The sequence below is a fragment of the Castanea sativa genome, chromosome 1 (assembly GCF_040712315.1).
Source record: "Castanea sativa cultivar Marrone di Chiusa Pesio chromosome 1, ASM4071231v1".
NCBI classification, from domain to species: Eukaryota; Viridiplantae; Streptophyta; class Magnoliopsida; order Fagales; family Fagaceae; genus Castanea; species Castanea sativa.
The window spans coordinates 22,922,235-22,939,773 of record NC_134013.1 but is presented as its reverse complement, the minus strand read 5'-3'; the positions used below and the strand labels follow the sequence as shown (position 1 = coordinate 22,939,773).

Sequence of the window (17,539 nt, the reverse complement as noted above, 5' to 3'; positions counted from 1 at the left end):
GTAAGGGCATTAGTTTAGAATTATTTTTAAAAATATTTTATAGGAAAATAATAAAATAATTAATTTTTCTAACAATTTTTTATATTTTTAATAAAAATAATACTAAAATTTTCTTATAATTTATTAATAATTGTTTTGAGAGCGCCCGTTAACCTAATACCTTAATTCGCCCTTTGACCTTAGGTTACTAAGTTTATCAAGACGAATGCCAAGCCATTTGACGGCCGAGATGAACTCAAAATCTGTCAAAGACTTGATAGCCATTGACGTACCCAATCATACGCTCTTTAAACTCCTCTTCACTACTTTACAACGATATGATGTGCAGCGAAGACCGACATAGAAAAACAGACAAACAGACATTGACCTTTAACTGAAACTCACGTGACAACCCAATCAGATGTCGCCACGACATCAATTCCAATGTTGGAGGACCCCACATTTAGACCACCGCGTATTTGGGTCCCACAAAACCCGCTTTTTAGTTTTTGAACTCGCCTCTCTTGCCCTCTCAGCTTCCAAGTACCAACTCCCCCAACCCCTCTCAGTTTTTGAGTTTCTTATCTCTGTCTCCTCATTCTGTCAGAGAGAGAGAGAGACAGAGAAACAGAGAGAGAGAGAGAGAGAGAGAGAGCCATTTGAAATTGAAACCCACCCAGCTCCCCACATTGTGGTCTCTTTCTTTCTCTATCTTTCTGGGCTTTTCATGCGAGTATCCCAGGTTTGTGTACGTGTGTGTGTGTGTGTGTGTGTGAGTGTCTTGTGTATTCATTATTTACGTTCCTTTAATATGTTGTGTGTTTTAGTTTGGTTTTGTTAAATTAAAGGAACATAATGCCAATGCAAAACAGCACAGTTTTTACGTCTTTCAGAGTTTTGTTTAATGGAAACATAAAAATCTCATGGTTGTTACATTTTTCTTTTGCATTTCTTTCTTTTGAATCTGATGCAAAACAACATCTTAAGACTTCAATTTCTTTTTCTGCCGTGCTTTCCCCTCAGCATTGTGTCTTCTGTTTTTCTTATTGGTTTCTTCTCAACCAAATGCTGCATTGAAGTTCTTCTTGATGTACATTATTTGGTTTGTATGAGTTTTCTTATTATCCTTAGTAAAGCATTCATTTCCCCTTTAAAAAAAAATGTCAGCTTATATTTGGAGCCATTTTTAATAGTTTATGTATTATGTTATCATCAATCATCAATGGTAATAAAAAGGATGGCCAAGAGCCTTGTCACTTGTCACTCAACTCATATCTTATGGCGTTTTCAAAACTATTGAAGTATTAATAAATAAATAAATAAATAATGGTAATAAAAAGGGTGTGGAAAGCTTTTTGAGAGTCTGTTTGGGTTCAGAACATTTGCATGAGGATTTTTCCTCAAAATTTGTACGAGTAATATTATTGACTATTAAGCTCTAGTTTGGTTTTTTTTATATGCTATGCAATCTCTGTGCATAGTGTGAGTTTACTTTTATTAATGTAACTTTAGGACATCATCCATGATTTTTGGAATTCTTAATTATATAATGCTTTGTATTATGAACTATGGATTATGTCTCAGCTGCTAGTATTTTTGTACATATGTATTTACTTAGAAAGATCATCAATACCACTGAACAGATTTTCATTTTCATTTTCTTCTTCATTTTTTTTTTTTCTCCCGGGGGAGGGGGTTAAAAGATTGTTGTTGAAGTATAAACTTTTAATTTGTTCTTAGTTTCTTTTACAGTTGGATCATGAAGATCTCACAGGGGATGTTGGTTTATTAACCTCTCCCCTTTCCCCCTTTGTTAGTCTGTTTGCAACTAATTGAACTTGGTTATATTCACTGATTCAGTTTGTATAGCTTCTATGTATTCTAATGAATAGATCTCTAGAAACTTGTGTAGTATGTCTTTGTAAGTTACCAGTTGATCATTCTAAGTTCTATAGTTTCCTGCATCAGCAATGGGAAACATCAGAACTCCGTTCAAGGGGATAATTAAAGATATCAAAGGAAGGGCTGCATGCTATAAGGAAGATTGGGAACTTTGCTCAGGCATTAGGTAATTGTTTTTTTTTTTTTTTTTTTTTTGGAAACAGATCATATAGTGGGAATTCCATATTCCAATAATAAGCCTACTTTCACAACAAATTTCACTGTTTTTTTTTACAACCACTGAGTTAGCAGGTTGTGATTGATGTACAGTAAAAATTGTGTCATAGACTCATATAAAAGTGATATTACACCAACTATAATTTGGCACCTTAATAGGTTGTAAAAAAAAAAAGCTGTGAAATTTGTTTGCATTACTCATATTTTTTTTATATATAAATCATGTAATCTATGTCAGGATATTGGCTCCAACGACCTATATCTTCTTTGCTTCTGCTCTCCCAGTTATTGCCTTTGGGGAACAACTGAGTAGGGATACAGGTACATTACTTTTTGTCTCTCCTTAAATTGAACTTCTAAAGAGGTACAGAGGAATATTATTGCAATGTCTAAAAACTTCATTGGTTTACTTGAATTTGAGCCTTATCTCAGATGGAAGCTTAAGCACAGTGGAAACATTAGCTTCTACTGCTCTTTGTGGAATCATCCACTCGATTATTGGTGGACAGCCTTTGTTGATTTTAGGAGTTGCAGAGCCCACGGTTATAATGTACACTTATTTGTACAAGTTCTGTAAAGGACAACCAGAGTTGGGGAGCAAGCTGTATTTAGCTTGGGCTGGGTGGTATGGGAGTCAATGTCATATTTTCTGGATTATTCAGTGTTTAACAAAATTCTGAATTAGCATAAGTGTTACAAATCTTTACTAGTGTACCTATATTACAGGGTTTGTGTCTGGACAGCACTCCTGCTGTTTCTTCTTGCAATATTCAATGCATGTTCCATCATCACTAGATTTACAAGGATAGTGGCGGAACTTTTTGGAATGTTAATTGCTGTTCTTTTCATGCAAGAGGCTGTCAAGGTATAAATTAATTTTGCAGAGAAAAAAAATTGTGGATTTAGCAAAAGCAGATACTAATTGTGACAATTGTCAAATCACAGGGATTGATCAGTGAATTCAGTATTCCCAAAGCTGAAAATACCGCATTGGAAAAGTATAAATTCCAGTGGCTGTATTTAAATGGGTTACTTGCCATCATTTTCTCACTTGGTCTACTTTTCACTGCACTTAAGAGCAGAAAAGCAAGATCATGGAGATACGGCACAGGTAAATAAACTGAAATTCAGTGACTTTGTCAATTTACAAAAGCCTGTCCACATTGGGACTAATTTTGTTCCCTCTTTTACTATTTTATGGTTTCGGATACAGGGTGGTTGAGAGGAATCATTGCAGACTATGGGGTTCTCCTTATGGTCTTGTTCTGGTCAGCATTGGCTTTAGCTGTACCCAGTAAAGTTCCGGATGGAGTTCCTAGAAGGCTCTTTTGTCCACTTCCCTGGGAATCTGCATCGTTGTACCATTGGACAGTGATCAAGGTACTAAATTTCTGATGAATAGTTTGTTTTTTCTGTTCTACTTCCAATGATTACATGCCACTCCATAGTATATTTTACACAGCATCCTAGAATTCCCAGGTTGGGATGTGAGTTTTTTTTTTTTTTAATGTTCTATGGCTGCTTGGAATGGCTTTAAACAACTCTCCTATTAGGTATGCACTCTGCTCTTCCCAAAATTATTGTATGGGGGATCTATTTATCTGATACATTTAATAATCTAACATGTTGATAAATTGAACTAACTATACACTGAATTATCTATCTTATACACTCAAGTTGCAGGATATATGACCTAATTTATCTACTTCATACACTGAAATTTCAGGATATGGGAAAGGTCCCACTTTCGTACATTTTTGCCGCCTTTGTACCAGCCATTATGATAGCAGGTCTATACTTCTTTGACCACAGTGTAGCTTCTCAGATGGCACAACAGAAGGAGTTTAACCTCCAAAAACCTTCTGCATACCATTATGATATCTTCTTGCTTGGAATAATGGTATGTCCCTGGATTTAGAGCTGTTTATTTTTTTGGCTGAATTTTCTATTTGTAATTCAAAGTTATTCATTCGTAAGACTTGATGCTCAATGTTGTTGTTCAGACTTTGATTTGTGGGTTGCTTGGACTTCCTCCTTCGAATGGGGTACTCCCGCAGTCCCCAATGCACACTAAGAGTCTGGCAGTTCTCAAGAGACAGGTAGGTTATGCAATGTATTTGACTGCTATTATCAAGACCACTGATTTAGATTTGTAAATGATATGGGCATGATTTGCAGGTGATCCGAAAGAAGATGGTGAAGCATGCCAAGGAATGTATCAAACATCATGCGAGCAACTCTGAAATCTATGGAAAGATGGAAGCTGTATTCATGGAAATGGAAACAGCTCCAACTGTAATCTCTCTCTCTCTCTCCCCCTCTCTCTCTCTGCGCAACGCACTCTCTTAACTCTAATAAGCATAGCGTAAATTTTCTTGCAGACCAAAGAGTTGGAGATCTTGAAGGAGGCTGTAATGAAAGCTGATGATGGGGGAGATGCAAAGGGCAAATTTGATCCAGAGAAATACATTGATGCTTATCTGCCTGTCCGGGTTAATGAACAAAGAATGAGCAACTTGTTTCAGTCCCTCCTTGTGGGCGTATCAATATGTGCTATCTCTGTAATCAAAATGATACCTACCTCAGTTCTTTGGGGATACTTTGCCTACATGGCCATTGATAGTCTCCCAGGAAATCAGTTCTGGGAAAGGATCTTGCTCCTCTTCATCACTCCCGAACGGCGTTACAAGTAAGTCATCTTATCAGTGGTTCATAACCTTGGTTAAACAAAATGTTGTGGTTTAGTCTATTTCATTTTTTGAGACAGCAGTATGCCTGTTGGAAATTTTATGTGCCAATTTCTTATACATAGCAATACATGCTAGTTTTTTAGAGAAGGTGACTCAATTGCCTGTCAGCTAAACTGAAATCAAAGAAACAGATATTATAATCTCTCTCATGTGAACTAATAAACTTGAATGAAACACAAAAATGTGATGGTGGTATAAACTCCCATGTGGTGTCTGAGGCTCTGAGCACCTTTTGAGTGAAATAAATTGTGCCTTTCTTAAAAGTGTATGTTGCCTATACTTTTGTTTAGAATCATAATCTTGTGGTGATATTGTGTCGGGCAGAGTCTTGGAAGGCTCTCATGCTTCGTTTGTGGAGTCGGTACCATTCAAGTGCATTGCTACATTTACACTCTTCCAAATTGTATATTTTCTGGTCTGTTTCGGTGTGACATGGATACCTATAGCTGGAATTTTGTTTCCATTGCCATTCTTCCTTCTCGTAAGCATAAGACAACACCTACTTCCCAAGCTGTTCGAGCCTTACTATCTTCAGGAACTAGATGCTTCTGAGTATGAGGAAATCGCTGGTGCCCCACAGCGTACCCGAAGTCTCTCAATTGCGGTATGTATACTCTCGTGGTTTATTTATCTGTGGACCAGCTTACTAATCCATTCTAGCTTTGAAATGATGATAAAATTACTACATAATGTTAATCAATGAGTTTAAAATTTAGCAAGAAATATGGTATCTGACAAAAAGTGTGAGCAGGGAAAAGAACTACCTGGTCATTCTGGTAGCGAGGCTGGGGAGGGTTCAGAAGAATTCTATGATCCTGAGATTTTGGATAAGATGACAACCAATAGAGGGGAGGTCAAACTTAGAACTGTAAGCTTCAGTGAAGACAAGTACTTTCAGGTAACTAACCAAAACATACTCTTTAAGGTTTCAACATATTTATGGTAAATATAGTTTCATCCATTATTAAGTTACAAATGTCATGGTTTACAGGTTTACCCAGATGATGCCCGAGTATAATGAGAGCTGCTATTTTTTTGATTTACTCTGCTCGGACAATGATGATCTTGAGTATGATCCTCTGAAGAAGTGACGATATTTGCTGTCTTCTTCTTTAGAAACAGCTAATGACAAATGATATCATATAATATACTATGAGAGAGAGAGAGAGACCAAAAAAGAATGGAAAATATGTGGAAGAAATAGAGAGAAGCTAGAAAGTTGGGGAAGCCATTAGAATGTATACTGTGAGATTTCATAGCCATTCATTCATTTGCTCATAATTATACTAGCAAAACTATAGCAAATTTCCTCCTTTATGTAATTTGATTTGTGACTACTAGATTTTTTATTGGTTCTTTTATTAAATTTTGTTATTTACTCCAAGTGTGTACAGAGATAGTTAAGCTAGAAATCAGATCAAGTGTTAGAGAACTTAGCACTATGCAGTGTGCTCCAATCTTTTTTAGTTATTCCTGTGTCATTTTAATGTATCAGACTTGAAACTTGATAATAAATTAATCTTTGCCATGAGTGCAGTTATGGGGTATTTTGGTTTTGCCCTGCATTAAATTTCTTAATGGTGTAATTGCTTTGTTTTGGTGAAAGCTAAAGAAAATCAGGAGAGAGGAAGGAAGAATAGAGAACAGGAAGGAAGAAAGAATACCGAATTGTAACAAAATGAATTCAGTCACATCGATACTTTACAGCTCTGTACAGTTCTGGTATTCTTACATGAAAATAGAGCAAAACTAGCCTAATCACTCAACCAGCTGCATAACTTCCCTCAACAAACCAGTAACAAACTTAACTTACAGCTACAGATATAACCAATGACATTGACAAACTCCTGTTCAGTATAGCTTAATTTTCAGATTTTTTTTTTAAAAAAAAGGCCGTTTTAAAAAGTTGTACATTGAAGAAGTGAGATTGCAAAAAGCCATACTTGAAAAAGTGTGGTTTCAAAACGGGACGCCAAATGGTGTGTTAATAATATACAGATACGAAATACAGCTTGTAGTACAATACAATTGTTGAATATGACTTGTAGCTTATCTCAATACAACCTGTAGTATAATAGTACTGCATCATATCCACCTTCAAACGGATGGGACAAAGGAAGCCATGAGTTAGTTTCTTAACTCCAAAAACGAGTTCATGGAAGAGCTTTCTTGAATATTAGCAAGCTGATCTGTGCTTAAGAGTTGAGACAAATAGCACCTGTAAATCCTCGAGAAGCACGTGTTCACAAACAAAATGGAAGTCCTCCTTGATGTGTTTTGTGCAAGCATGAAACATGGAGTTAGAGGCAATGGCTAAGGCAGATAAATATCACATTATAACTAGGGAACATGATGAAGATAGACTCATGAATCTTTCAAAAGCATTCAAATTTAGCATAGTTCAATTGCAGAGGAGGCCAACACACAATATTCAGCCTCTGTAGAAGGCTGAGAAACTATTGGTTGTTTCCTAGCAGACCAGGTGACTTATTGCAAAGAACTACAACAAACTCAGAGGTAGATCAATAATTGGAAGGGCCACCAGCCCGATCCGCATCAGTATAGCTTGAAAGAGTTTATGGTCCAGGAGATAAATGAAGACCATGAATGAGAGTACCTTGCACACATCATAGAATCCTTCTTAAACGGCGATGAGGTGAACATTTGTGGAGAATTGTATGAATTAGTAGGTTTTCTGTACAAAAAATGAGAGGTCAAGATGGGAGGATGTGAGATATTGCAAAGCTCCAACCATGCTTCAATAAGTACTGGGATCAGATAAGGCAGTACCATCATGAGCAGTGAGATGTGCAGCAAGACAACTTGGTGTATTACATGGCTTGAAATTGTCCATATTGTAATGCTGAAGCACGCCAAAGGCATACGTTGTTTGAGTAACATAAAATCCTGAGGAAGTAGAGTCAATTTGCAGACCAAGGTCATAAAGTTCAAAAACATAACTCAATTTTTGTTGAATGAGATCAGTGAGGAGTTTAGTCATTGCCTGTGACCACAATATCATCAACATAGAGTAGTAAAAAGAGAATGGTAGAGTGATAACAGGAGTTCAGTCGTGAACCTCTTAAATCAAGTTTGTGGTTCTTATTTAAGACCATATATTAACTTATGCAAACAACATTGATGGTTCATGGTTATGAATATGGGACGAACATAGTCAAGTGGTTGAGACATGTAAACGTCTGTTAAAATTGCAAGGCATACTACAGGGCAGAGTAGCATGAGTCAAGCTACAGGTGTAGCAGGTGATGCATCTGCTGCTTAGATGAAGTGCACTGGTCAAGCCACTAGAGTGGTAGGTAGTGCAGCATTTGCTGATAAGCAGTGCCTTGATCAAGCCACACAACGTGCACCAAGACATGATCAGATTAGGCAATGCCACATCATGAATTCTTCATGCAAGAGCACTGAAGGCTTAGATTCCGAGATTTTAGGAAGTAGTTAGTCATATTGACACGTGTATGTTTTAGAAGTTTCAAAACTGCTTTTGGCGCCAATTTAGAGTGTTAGTTATGCTTACTGTGTATATAAAAACAGAGCATGATGTATTTTACTCGTTCATTCCATTCTTGTAATCTTCTTCCAATCAATGAAATGCTCCCAATTTTATTTAGATCTCTCTCAGTTCTTTACATGGTATCAGAGTGGCTAGCACAGATTACACTGATTTCCTAGCTTTATTTTGGTTCCAGAAATTTTCTTCCGTTCCAAACAGAGATTTTCCTGAGAAAAATTCTTTGATTTTCTTTACTGATAATCTTCTTAGGAGAATTTCTTTCTTCCTCTTCAATTTCATTGAAAGTTTCATTCAAGATTTGAAGATCGTTCATGGCTTCTGCTGAGGGCAGTGATCACTCTGATCCAACGCACACTCAATCCACGCGACCAGTCTCCAATTCCAATACAGAGACCAATTCTCCCAATCCATTTCTGCTAAGTGCAAGTGAGAATCCAGGTAATATCTTGGTTACTCAGCCATTGTTTGGAATGAGGAACTATCAATCTTGGTTTGGGGCTATGGTTTTAGCACTCACAGCCAAGAAAAAGATAGGCTTCGTGAGTGGCAAAATCGAGAAACCTGATATTGATTCTCCCTTGTACGAAGATTGGGAAAGCTGTAACACAATGGTGCTTTCTTGGTTGATCAACTCTATGCATGTAGATGTTTCAAGCAGCATCATGTATTGTGAGACTGCAAGAGAGATGTGGCTTGAGTTGCAGCGAGTGTTTTCTCAGGGAAATGGACCAAAAATTTATAATCTTCAACCAGAAATCTCACAGATAACTCAGAGTCAATTGTCTATGACTGAATATAACTCTAAGTTCGAGAAGCTTTGGGATCAATTGCTCCATTATGAACCTTTACCAGCTTGTACTTGTGGAGCAATGAAAATTCTGAGTGTTGCTCATGAGAAGTCCTATGTAATGAGGTTTTTGATAGGGCTCAACGAGAATTTTAAGATTGTAAGGAGCCATATTCTCATGCTTGAGCCATTTCCATTAATGAGCAAAGTGTATGCTTTGATTCTCCAAGAAGAATCTCACAAAGGCATTGGTCATGGTACTGCCTTCAAACCTAAGCCTGATTCAGTGGCAATGTATGCAACCGCCAAAGGGAATTTTGGTAGCAAAGGTGGCCCTAAGAAGGAGAGGCCCTTATGCACTCATTGTAACATGCTTGGGCACACAGTGGACAAGTGTTACAAGCTTCATGGCTATCCACTAGAATACAAGTACAAAGGGAAGTCAACTGCCAATGCTTATCAAGTCTCTTATCCACAAGGAGCTATTGAGGTTTCTTCATTTGCATCTGCTCAGTGTCCTATTACTAAGGCACAATGTGAGCAGTTGCTTGCTCTTTTCAATTCTAGAGCTGATCAAGGTCAAAATCATCATGTTGCATCTATTAGTACAAGTGGAGGTGTCTCTGGTTTGACTACTGAAGCTTATGGTGTGCCTTCTGCAACTGGTGTGACTTCCACCTCACTATCCCCATTAGTTAATGTCAATTCCAATTTCATTGACACTGTATCAGGTACTAATTCAAGCCTATCCTTCAAACCTACCTTCCAACACTCTATTTTTTCTACCAAAGTAGTTGATAAAGAGTTTTTTCATACCACTGATTGGGTCATAGACACAGGAGCTACTGACCATATGGTGCATTCCATCACTTGCTTCACTTCCAACACTACTACCTTGAATACTCATGTTAACTTGCCAAATGGTGAGGTAGCTTTAGTCACACATATTGGCACTGTGAAGATTTCAGATTAACTTACCCTTTACAATGTATTGTGTGATCCATCATTTAGTTTTAACCTCAGTTCTGTCAGTCAGTTAGCCAAATCCACTTCCTGATGTCTTATATTCTTTGGGAACTTGTGCTTTATCCAGGACCTTGCTCATTGGAGCACACTTGGTCTGGGTAAGGAATGCAATGGACTCTACTTGTTGGAAATGGGCAACTCTACTTCACATTCCATTTCTGCTTCTATATTTGCGTCACACCCTTTTGTATATAGCACTCATGTATGGCATTCTAGATTAGGACATTTGTCCAATGCCAAATTAGTTTCAATTAAGAATAATGGTGTCCCACTTTGTACTTCAATTGAGGACTTTGTGAAGTGTCCACTTGCAAAACGAAAACGTTTACCTTTCAATAAAAGTTCTCAATTTTCTGTTGTTTGTTTTGATTTGATACATTGTGACTTGTGGGGACCTTTTTCAATGTCTACCATTGATAATTGCAAGTATTTCTTAACAATTGTGGATGATTGCTCAAGGTGAACTTGGGTTCATTTGTTAAAACATAAGTCTCAAACCCAATCTGTTTTAGAAGGATTTTGTACTATGGTGAAGACTTAATTTTCTAAAAAGGTTAAAACCATAAGGTTTGATAATGGTACAAAATTTTTCATTAGAGATTTCTTTGCTAAGAAAGGTATTTGTCATCAATTGAGTTGTGTTGAAACACCTCAACAAAATGATGTTGTTGAGAGAAAACATCAACACATCTTGAATGTTGCTAGGGCTCTCATTTTCAATAAAATTTACCTTTATATCAATGGGGTCATGTTGTTCTTACAGCTGTTTACTTGATCAATGGAATACCCTCTTCAATTTTTTCCAATCAGATTCATTTTGAAATTTTGTTTGGTAAGCCACCTAGTTATACACATTTTAGAGTTTTTGACTGTTTGTGTTTTGCTTCTACACTTTTCAATCACAGGACAAAATTTGCTCCTAGGGCAAAGAAATGTCTTCTTGGGGTATCCTTTTGGGGTAAAAGGGTATAAGGTCCTTCATTTGTCTACTCACAATGTGTTTATCTCTACGGATGTTGTTTTTTATGAACATTCTTTTCCTTTTGCATCTGTTACCACTAATGCTGCTAATCCTTTTACTCCTTCTGAGGTTGTTGTTGCTCCCTCTTCTTCAGCAGGTAATGATTCATTTGTCACTCCCATTTGTATACCTAACTTTGTTCCTAATACTACTGCCTTATTTCCTTCTTCTTCTTCTTCTTCTTCTTCTTCTCCTGATCTCACTTTTGTTGACACTACTTCTCCTTTGTTGGCTGCTGATTTTTGTCCTAGTCCTGGTCAGGTTTTTTCTCTTGATGTTGACTCTTCTCCACCAGTTGTACCAGCACCTCCAATGCCTCTCAGGAAGTCAGCTAGGGACACTAGACCTCCTGCTTACTTGCAGGACTATGCCTATACTGCATTTGCTCCTGGTGCTCCTTATGACCTTGCATAGTGCCTCACCTACTCTCATTTGGAGCCTAGTTACCAATCTTACTTGTTGACAATTGGTTCTAGTCCTCAGGAACCTTAGAGCTTCTCCTAAGCAGTTCAAGATCCTTTTTGGAGAGCTACCTTGGACAAAGAAATTTAGGCTCTTGAGAATAATCACACTTGGGATGTGACTACTTTACCTCCCGATAAATCACCCATTGGATGCAAGTGGGTCTACAAAGTCAAATTCAATCCTGATGGCAGTGTCGAGAGGTATAAAGCCAAATTAGTGGCTAAGGGTTATACCCAAAGAGAAGGCCTTGATTTTCTAAAAACGTTCTCTCAAGTTGCTAAAACTGTTTCAATGAGAGTTTTAATTGCTCTGGCTGTTGCTAGGCCCTGGCCTTTACAGCAATTGGACATAAATAATACTTTCCTCCATGGGGATTTGGATGAGGAGGTTTATATGACTTTGCCTCCTGGTTTTCACAGTAAGGGAGAGAGTTCAGTCACTTCTTCAGTTTCTTCACCAGCCACTCCGAAGGTGTGTAAGTTAGTAAAATCCCTTTATGGTTTAAGGCAAGCTTCTAAGTAGTAGTACACTAAATTGTTAGCAACAATCACATAGCTTGGTTTTGTTTAGTCTCAGGCAGATCATTCCTTATTTGTTTATAACAAAGGATCTTTGTTCACTGCATTGCTAGTCTATGTAGATGACATGATCATCACAGGTAATGATCCTAATTGTGTTGCTTCTCTAAAGTAAATTTTAGATCAAAGGTTTGGGATTAAAGACTTGGGATCACTCAAGTATTTCTTGTGTTTGGAAATTGCAAGAAACAAGACTGGCATCAGTTTGACTCAAAGGAAATATGCTCTTTTAAGTACTTAAAGAAATTGGAATGACAGGTTGCAAACCAGTTCAAACACCAATGGAACAACAATTGAAGTTGTCCAAAGGTAGTGGAGATTTGATTTCAAATCCTGGGCAGTACAAAAGGCTTATTGGGAAGTTGATGTATCTGACTTTAAGCAAGCCAAACATCATATATGCAGTATATAGGCTCAGCCAATTTTTGGCACAACCTAGAGTACCACATATGAAGGCTGCTACCAGGATACTTCAATCTATTAAAGGCACACCTGGACAATGTGTTTTCTTCCCCATGAATTCTGATTTGCACTTAAAGGCCTATTGTGATGTGGATTGGGCAAGGTGCCCTGACACAAGGAAGTCTTTGACAAGCTATTGTGTGTTTTTGGGTGATGCCTTTGTGTCTTGGAGATCTAAGAAGCAAAGCATAGTGTCTAGATCAAGTGCAGAAGCAAAGTATAGGGCAATGGCCACAACTACATGTGAATTGAATTGGATTTTACAGTTGCTGCAAGACTTGCATGTTAAACATGACAAATTTGTGTTGATGTACTGTGACAACCAGGCGGCACTTCACATAGTAGCAAATCCAGTGTTTCATGAGAGGTCCAAGCACATAGAAGTTGATTGTCATATTGTGAGGAATAAAATCATTGATGGTACACTTAAAACCTTCTATGTTTCAACTAAAAATCAATTAGCAGATGTCTTTACAAAAGCATTAGGGGTTGAAAGCTATTTGGGATTGATCACTAGGTTGGGTGTCATCAATATTTTGGCTCATGTTGTGGAATATCCTCACTCCTCTAAGCCAAGTCAAAAGGCAAGAACTGTGCTCTTAAGGGGGAGTGTTAAAATTGCAGGGCATACTACAAGGCAGAATAGCATGAGTCAAGCTACAGGTGTAGCAGGTGATGCATCTGCTGTTGAGATGAAGTGCACTGGTCAAGCCACTAGAGTGGTAGGTAGTGTAGCATTTGCTGATAAGCAATGCCTTGATCAAGCCACACAGCGTGCACCAAGACATGATCAGATTAGGCCAGAAGTCTTGGAAGTCATTGAGGCAATGCCACATCATGAATTCTTCATGCAAGAGCACTGAAGGCTTAGATTCCGAGATTTTAGGAAGTAGTTAGTCATATTGACGCATGTATGTTCTAGAAGTTTCAAAACTGCTTTTGGCGCCAATTTAGAGTGTTAGTTATGCTTACTGTGTATATAAAAACAGAGCAGATGTATTTTATTCATTCATTCCATTCTTGTAATCTTCTTCCAATCAATGAAATGCTCCCAATTTTATTTAGATCTCTCTCAGTTTTTTACAACGTCCACACAAAGTATCCCGTGTATGAAAGCATTACTCACATCAAGTTAAGGACAGGTCCATTTGAGAGTGATAGAAAACGATAGAATTAAACTTAGGAGGTAACAACGAAGTGCCTTGATGTTGTAAGGATGGAAATTTATCATCCATGGCACTGCACCGCCATGGAAATTTTGAGGAAACATTGAATGTAGGTGGTTCAGTAATAATAGTATAATCAATATGGGCCTTGAAGCACAATTTTGGTTTAGAAATACCACTCGTTGATTTGGTTTGCATTTGATAAGTGTTAGAGACATAGATTTGGATGTGTAGGAGGTTATATGGCAGGTGCAGTCACTAATTGTGAAAACGAATCAACTTGATGAGGTATAGAATTTGGAACAGAAAGTGTTATATAAAGCCTCTAATCAAGCTCAAATATATTGCAATGAGATGAAATCTCTCCTCTACATCATCTGTAGCCCATGAAATGAAAAAACATTTTTCTCCCTAAAGTCAAATTTATATATTACCAAAGGCTTACTAAATTAAATGACAATAAGGCTTACTAAATAGCTTAAGTAAAACTTCATTGACTTGAAAGGAGAGCTGTCCATGGAGAGGAAAACAACAATAAGCCAACATCAACACTTCAACAAATCTACTTTTCTTCTACCATAAGAGTAGTGTAGTTCATGTAAATTTCCTTGATGCTATTTACTTTAATACAAGTAAGAGTAGAGTAATTTAGTTCTTGGGTGTGTGTATCAAGATCTTACTTTTGTATCATGTTCTTCAATTATTGTAAGTTTCTTCAATTCCTCAGTTTTTGAATCTATTTGCGTTGAATTTATTATTCTTATGGTATTTTTCAATATCTTCTTATTTTAAAAGTCTTCTTAATTGAAGCAATAATAAACACCTAAGAAGCATGGGCACGAACAGGGTTAGATACTACAACACGGTAATTTTTGAAAAAAATATGACATATTACGGTGGGACTTGTCTATTAAATAATTATTAATTATAATTTTATTTTTATTTTCGATATATTATTAAGCATTTATTTTTATATAATGTTAAATATATATCAAATCAATATCAATATATATATATATAAGCAGAGACCTCATGCAGCAGAAGTGCATGAGGTTCTGTCATGTGGCGCTTTGTATGAGTACTTTTTCGTTTAGCCTTTCACCTTCAATCTTCTTATCAATGATTAGTTAAAGGCTTAAAGCCATAAATGTAGAAAATTAAGAGATTTGGTTCTACTTCTTTTTCCAACTTCTTAAACTCTTTCACTTTTAATTTCATTAATTGAAGAAATGAAAGTTTTTCTCCATTCAATGTTAGTTTTCATGTTCTTTTATATATTCCAGTTTCACAAAATATCAAAAGGCCAAAAGAAAAATAGGACTGGAGAGATAGAGAGACAAAGAGTTAGAAATTAGTGTCTAAAAGAGTATGAAATTGTCTTTGGTTTCAGGTGCATATGCTCTAAACTCCTTAACAACACTATCAAAGTTTGATACATTGCTTTCGTAACATTAAGGGTTTCTAAAAGGTATGTGTTTTTTGTTTTTATTTATATTTTTGGAAAGTGTTTAATCTTTGTAAGTGATTAAGGTACTCAGATGTAAGTAAAATTAAATGTAAGATACGAAATAGTATAAGTTTATATTTTCCTGTTCAATTATTGTTTTATTTTTAATCTCTTGGCATGTATATTTAGTTTTAAGAATTAGAAACTATAAACCTTAAATCTTAGATGTTTAGCCTTCAAAATTTCATATGTTTTCTTTTAAAAAAAATAAAAGGAAATAATAAGAAAAATTATTTTGGAAACAATCAAATGTAAGAACTAAATATACATGTACACCAAATCAAACAGAAAATGGCATATAGTGACATTTTTAGACTCTAATTAATTATGATTACTTATGCATATATCGTGTTACAATTTTTTTTTTCCATTCATTATTTTAGTGACGTATAATATATAATCGAAATTAATTTTCCAAACATTATAACACATATAAGTATTATAAAATAACTAATAATGAACACGCGCATCACGCGGGACATCCACTAGTTAAGAGTAATAATGGATAATAAAGCAATTCCATGACCATTAAAAGATGTTAATTTAGAAATTAAAATACAAACTAAGAATAAAGATATTTATTAATTTTCAAATGCGCTATTACTATTCAAAGTAGGAATGCTCTCTCTGTTTTGTGAAAGGGTATTCAATTTCTATTGTTCTTATTACCCGACCGTATCCTTCATTTTTCTTTTCTTTTTTAAAAGAACACTACTAGGACACACATGTAAATAATAAATGGGTCTTTACTCATAAAACTTATTTATATAATTAAACGGGTTAATGAGTTTGAATCAAACGTTGCCTCCAACTCGTAGCTTAGGAAAGTATATTTTTTGAGAAGTGATTATGTCCACAACTTTTTAACAACACTTTCACAGTAAATTATAAGTGGTAAGTTATTAAGGTTCTAATTTGAATCTACTACTGAAATTATTTTTTTGTCCATCAGTATTAAGTTACCATTTAAGATTTATTGTGAAAATGTTATGGATATAAAATTTACCATATTTTAAGGGGTAAAATTTAGCTACAAAATTGATTATAGACTAAGACTATAACCTTACTTAATATATTTTTATTAGAGGTGAATTTTGACAAATCCATCATTGGATTACATCTTTTTCTTCTATCTTCCATGCTTATAAAATTTCTATAAAAGTAAAAAACAATAGTTATGTCATCAATAAATTGTTTAAATTGTAAGTTTTTGTAATTTAAAATTATGCATAAAATATAAAATTATAGATCATATAGTAAATAATATCCAATTAATTTTTTGTAATTTAAAATTATGTTTGAAATATAAAGTTATAGATCATATAGTAAATAATATCTCATTAACACAAAATTTGATATGTGTATTAAAAGTGTAAAAAACATGCAATTCAATAGTTAGATTTTCAAAATATATAATAATACTTATTTTATTGAGTAAGATTGTAATTTTAGACTACAACTAGTTTTGTAACTAAATTTTGTTCTTTTTTAAGTGACAATGTACTCTCAAGTTAATGGCTTGTAGCCAGCTGTGAAAAAAAAAAGGGTATATCTTTAAGAATATTTATATTCTTTTTATTAAGTATATCAAAAAAAAATTCTACATATATTAAATAGAAGGTATAAAAACTGATTTAAAATTGCACTAAACTTTTGGATTTTTTAGTAAATATGATTATATATTTATTTTAGTTATTTTTATAATTTTTATAATTTTTAAATTATTAATAAATTAATTATTACATCACCGGCTCAATCATCAGTTCAACCCCAATCTACTCAAAGAACCGAAAACCAATATTTTTTCAATTCTTAGTCTAGTCCAATTTTTAAAACCATAATTAATACAACTCCATGCAACACACACTTATCCATCCCACTTAATCTAAGGTACTACAATTTAATCATTGATAAAACACCAAGTTTGGTCCCAGTTTTTATTTTTTTTTATTGGCTAAAATGCAAAACTAACCCTCTAACTTTTTTCAAATCTCATTTCAGTCCTTTAACTTTGTTTTTGTTCATTTCAGTCATTTAACTTTGCTTTGTTCATTTCAGTTCTCTAAGTTTCAGATTTATTCAATTAAGGTCATTCCGTTAACTTTTTTAAAAACAATTTGAAAATAAAAATCTAAAAAATATTTT

The 17,539-nt window shown here is 35.2% G+C and overlaps 1 protein-coding gene across 1 annotated transcript; it reads left to right on the top strand.

Moving 5' to 3' along the window:
* Nucleotides 1–596: 596 nt before the first annotated feature.
* Nucleotides 597–6,394, top strand: LOC142622712 (putative boron transporter 7). Its single transcript, XM_075796239.1, has 14 exons — nt 597–721; nt 1,948–2,047; nt 2,336–2,418; nt 2,530–2,722; nt 2,824–2,962; nt 3,043–3,208; nt 3,311–3,477; nt 3,824–3,997; nt 4,101–4,196; nt 4,276–4,392; nt 4,479–4,786; nt 5,172–5,451; nt 5,599–5,745; nt 5,839–6,394. The coding sequence occupies exons 2-14, from the start codon at nt 1,950–1,952 to the stop codon at nt 5,863–5,865; spliced, it is 1,995 nt and encodes a 664-aa protein (XP_075652354.1). The 5' UTR covers nt 597–721; nt 1,948–1,949; the 3' UTR covers nt 5,866–6,394.
* Nucleotides 6,395–17,539: the final 11,145 nt, after the last annotated feature.